The sequence below is a fragment of the Protomyctophum bolini genome (genome assembly GCF_963924005.1).
Source record: "Protomyctophum bolini genome assembly, chromosome: 22".
Lineage (NCBI taxonomy): Eukaryota > Metazoa > Chordata > Actinopteri > Myctophiformes > Myctophidae > Protomyctophum > Protomyctophum bolini.
In genome coordinates this window covers 1329844-1335265 of record NC_137883.1, presented here as the reverse complement: position 1 = coordinate 1335265, position 5422 = coordinate 1329844, and the positions used below count along the sequence as shown (strand labels likewise).

Genomic DNA, 5422 nt, shown 5'->3' with positions numbered 1-5422 from the left:
GCATGGATGATAGACAGACTTTTTTATCCTGCTGTTCTATCATGGGATATTCGATGCAGGGCAAGATGCTCGATTGTGAATTAAATTGTAACATTCTCCTTGGCTTTGACTACTTCAGACAGAACATCTGACACACAGCTACAGTAGACTATTAATTTACCAAGCTGGTAACTTACTCGGCTGCCTACCATTGCTCGTTAAGCAGGTCACACAATGGATATGGACCACTGATATTTATCCAGCCAGGTCGGTGATTACTTATCATTCATGATGTGCAACCGTGTGCAACACATGCTTTTGTAAGCGACGCAAAGGATTGTTTTGATCGATAATAATCCGTCATGTGCGTGCGCGAGTGCACTCTTTATTTGTGCGTGCAGCCGTGCAGTGTTTCTCCCACGTTTGGTTAAAAGTTGGCGTTCGAACTTTACAAATAAGTTTAGTATTCAACGTGTCTGGGACGCTATCATGAAGAACTCGTATGACTGACTCGCATCTTAATGACACCCTCAGACTGGCAATCACTAAATATGAACCAGATTTCAAAACGCTTGCAGATAAAGTGCAGTCACTGAGTCACAGCAGTCTCATTAAAGGTGGGCTGACCCTGAGAGTATGTCACCATATCTGTGCAAATATATATGGTCATGTTATGCTTATGTCATTTGAACATCTGCCAATGTGAATATTCATTGAAATGAGAAACAAAATATTGTGCTGTAAAAGCAATTCATGTCCTTTGCATTTTGTTTTATTAAAAAAAACTCAACAAATAAGTTTATTTGTATTTTTGTCCTAATAATTTTTATTTCTAATACATTTGTCTTAATATTATTTGACATTGATAATATAACTTACTATAACTATTTATTCTAATTTAAGCTTTAGTCTTTGTGTGGATGTGTGTATGTACATGCATTGAGCCTGTCAGAAATAGCAAAAAAACAAGTGTTTTAGTGGTAGATCTTGGCTTACAATTGGGAATAAAATGGGCTCTTGGGCTTGAAAAGGTTGGTTACCACTGTTCTATACTGTGAAGTCATCAAAGTCTATCTTCACTAAATCATTTTAATATAAACTATAATATAAACCATTTGATGAATCACATTAACAAATCTCACCTGCACAATATGTTGTTGTTCCTAAGGTGTTGTTTTTAAACGTGCAAATTAAAAATAAATTAATCCTATGCATCATAGGAATTTTATTCTTTTTATTCTAAATCCAGCTAATCCAGCTTTTTTCCATTCCCTCCTTTCTTCTTTATACTTCCTGCAGTACAGAAATATATAGATGTATTGATGAATTGAAAATGCAGGACCGGAGGACGCTGATGTAAACAAGTCTTGGTTTACAACACTGATGATGTTTCCAAGTTCATGATGTTTAATTAACTGAAGAACTCTGGAAGTGTTGCAGTACCAGTGACAACCAGGAACAGACTGTAGAACTCTGGGAGTTGTAGTAACCTACCAGTGACAACCAGGAACAGCCTGGGTGACGACCACCAAGAGGGTGGTGACATTTGGAGAGACAGAGGACGGCCGGAGAGGGTGGAGAGGGTTGGCAGCCCAAAACACTTCTTCTGTGAGGAGGAACCCAAAGCGCTTAAAATTAGCCTCGGTGCAGCTTGAGAGGCTGGCTGTATAGCTGGAGTTGTACCGAAGCTGATGCCACTTGGACACAGGACAGAGACAGTGGAGCAATGGCAGCGCCTCGGAAATTAAATGCCATTGACAACAAATGGAGAACTTATGTCATATATGTAGTCAAGCAAATTGGCCATTTTGTCCTAACACAAAACAAAATTAATGAATCTGAAAATGAATCATGTCTCTGAGCAAATCAGTATTTATTTGTTAAATTACCATTGACAATGAATGGATAATGTACATCGTGCCCTGTTCTGATGCTTTCAATGACATGATGATGGAGAAGGTGACACAGATCACAGATAGTTGTCACAGTGGAACACACAAAGCACTAGTCTAGCACTAACATACTTTGTAGTAAGTAGAACTAAATGTTCTATTCCTCTATATTTTTAATTTGCTATAACCAGTGTTGACCGCTGATGTCAACACTGTGAACAGTCGTTGTGTTGTTCAATTGATTAGACTTGATTGTTTTTGTCCAAAATCAATAGCTGAATGAGTTGACTTGAAATGTTCTGCTGAACTTAATAAACATTTGTCGATTAGGATATATTCCTGTCTGTTGTTATTTAATTGGGCCTACTTAGTCAAACTTACTTACACTTATTTTTTTGTAATAGTATTTGGCTGCCAGCATTATAAATGCAATGTGAATATACCCCTACACACTGAGGCTACATAACAGCCTGCATTCCATGTGAGGAGAGTAACAGCTCTGACGCTGTCAATGACATGATGGAGAAGGGAAAACTAAGGCCGCAGTCACACCTTTGAGACAGCCGTCTTATCAATGTTTTATGGTTTCAGCTGTCTTGTCGTTTGCCGCATCAATGTACCACAATGCTTTGCGTAATCTGGGCGGTGCGTGCCTGCGTGGGCGGTGCGAGGACATGCGGAAACAGATCCACGTGTTGCGTTGTTGTTGCTGCTGTTAGCTGCCGGAGACAGTAGCTTGTTGGTTGTGTGTGGTGAAAAAATGTTTTTTTGGAGAAGAAAGAGGGCTCTTGTCCTGGCGATGTTGGTGGCGAGGAGAAAGAGGGAGAGGGAGACGCGCCAGAGAGAGCTTGTGGCTAGGAGATTGAGGCAGGAGGAGGAGGAGGAGAGAATACGAGCGAGGGAGATTCAAATGGCCCCTCCGGTCCGTAGAAGGAGGCGAGTGTGGGTCGATCCGATCTTCCGAGTTCGGAAACAACTCGGGGACGGTCACCAACTTTATTGGGAGCTACGGAGGGATGAAACCCGTTTCCACCAGGAATTCAGGATGTCTATCCAACAGTTCGATTTCCTGCTGGCGAGGGTGACTCCAGAAATCCAGAAGCAAGACACTTTCTTCAGGGAAGCTATACCTCCCGCTGAACGTCTTGCTATCTGTTTACGGTAACTACTACAGTAACTATGTTACGTTCATTTTGTTGATTACCCACCTAGTAAATGCATCGTTAGCTCGAAAACTCGCCAATCAGCTAACGTGTGCAGCAAGGAATGCCATGTTGACTTAAATATGTTACTGTAAGCTGGAAATCATAACAGCACCAGGAATGTAAATGGATGTGAGGATGAAAGATAAGATAATATATAGGCCAGGGGTCCCCAAACTTTTTCCTGTGAGGGCCACTACAGAGCTGCATAGTGCTTGTACTGTACATACTGTACAAAAATGAGCAGCTGCGTACGTCCGTGCTCTCATCCAGTGCTAATGAAAAATAAAAATAAAATCCTATATTTTGGCTATTTGGCTATTGCTTGAGGCAGGCGGGCAACATAAAAATTTCCAGCTCTGTTCAAATGGCTTTTTATAGCTTATATAGTTACCTACTGTAAAGCAGCAGGTCTTACACTTTAACATGTCAAACTCCATATTAATTAATATGATTTTCTGCCGAGGATCCCCATGTGAAAAGATGTGTTGGGAACCCCCTGGTCCAGTGCGTCATGACGCACTGGACCAGGGCTAGGGAACCCCCATGCAAGTAGCCCAAGTTTAGACTCGTAGCGTTTTTTCCCCCGATCCGGACGATATCACAATCATGGGCTACCATGCAAGATTTGTGTTACAAAAATGAAAACAAAAAGCAAATCGCTGGGTTAAAGGCGTTCAAGTGATTCTGATGCTATATTAACACATTTTGCAACACACTTCTCACTTTGAGAACCACCACTGTAAAAGCAATCATACAGATCATAATCCAATTCCAATTCAAAGGAGATTCATTGGCATGAGAAAACAAATGTTTACATTGCCAAAGCAAGTGTCACAATACACTAAAAAAAGGTGAAAATGGGGGAAGTATTTTGCAAACAGAGCTATGTCATTTGCATCGTTATGCTAGAACATGGTATAAAGCTTTTTGAAACAAACTGTCACTTTGGGACAAATGACATTTATTCTCAGGACATGCCATTGTTCTCCAGAGCCACTATTAAAGCAATGCCATTATGATTATAGATCCGGTATATATGGATGCTGAGGTTCTGTAATATTAATAATGCAGAGCTAACATTATCTTATCAACATCACTTGTAACATGTCAGTTCAGATTGTGTGTTAACGTTGTGATTATTGTCTCTACCTATTTTACAGGTATCTTACCACTGGTCACAACTACCTGGCCATCTCCAACAGTTTCCGTGTTGGCCGCTCCACTGTGGTTGGCATTGTGCCCACTGTGGCAGCTGCCATCTGGAACACCATGGCTGAGGACTTCATGCCTGTGCCAAAGAAGGATGATTGGAAGGCTATATCCGATGTATTTGGTGAGAAGTGGCACTTTCCTCACTGTGTGGGTGCCATAGATGGCAAACACATTGCCATCAAGGCACCCGACAGATCAGGATCGCTCTTCCACAACTACAAAGGGCACTTTTCAATTGTCCTGCTGGCTGTGGTGGATGCTCTTGGCTTGTTCCGTGTGGTCGACGTAGGTGCGTATGGGGGTGGCAGTGACGGTGGAGTACTTGCAGTGTCTCATTTTGGGCGGGCTCTGACGAGGGGTACACTGGACCTTCCCGATGATGCCCCGCTCCAAAATGCTGAGCACCTGGGGCCACTTCCGTACGCCTTTGTGGCGGATTTGGCTTTCCCTCTGCGCCAGAACCTGCTTCGCCCATACACACGTCAGTCGCTCCGCACGGACACCCACCGTGTTTACAATTACCGGCTGTCCCGCGCACGGCATGTTGTGGAGAGTGCCTTTGGTGTGCTGGTGACGAAGTTCAGAGTGTTCCACGGAGTCATCGAGCTCAACCCTGACCACGCTGAGAAGGTTGTGAAGGCTACCACCGTCCTCCACAACTTCATCAAATGGGGCCAGCAGGACGCAGCCCACATGCCTCCAGTGGAGCCGTCGCTTGCTGCAGGGGGAGCAGTCAGGAGGAACTTTGATGGTCTCCAAGTGCAAAACACTTTCAGGGAGTACTTTAACTCTCCAGCCGGTGCGGTGCCGTGGCAAGAGCGCCATTTGTAATCCCCTGTGTCTTTATTATTATTTTTTTAGTTTGAAGATTATGGCCTGTATTTTGCGTGTCTTACCAGTGTAGTACCAGGTCTTATTCCCTAACTTGAGTAAACTAAAGACCTGGAGGCGTGATCAATGCCATTTGGCTATTCAGAGTGGCCAGAGAGCATTGATCACGCCTCCAGGTCTTTAGTTTACTCAAGTTAGGGAATAAGACCTGGTACTTAAGACACGCAAAATACTGTCAAGTCAAACTCTCTTTCCACTCCAAATGACATTAAAGGAATCAACTCCAAGATTTTCCAACTCAAA

The 5422-nt window shown here is 42.9% G+C and overlaps 1 protein-coding gene across 1 annotated transcript; it reads left to right on the top strand.

The window, feature by feature from the left end:
* Window positions 1–2916: 2916 nt before the first annotated feature.
* Window positions 2917–5119, top strand: LOC308310435 (uncharacterized protein; the record flags this gene model as incomplete). The annotated part of the gene is made up of 2 exons (XM_080756778.1): window positions 2917–3032; window positions 4237–5119. The coding sequence occupies 2 exons, from the start codon at window positions 2917–2919 to the stop codon at window positions 5117–5119; spliced, it is 999 nt and encodes a 332-aa protein (XP_080612904.1).
* Window positions 5120–5422: the final 303 nt, after the last annotated feature.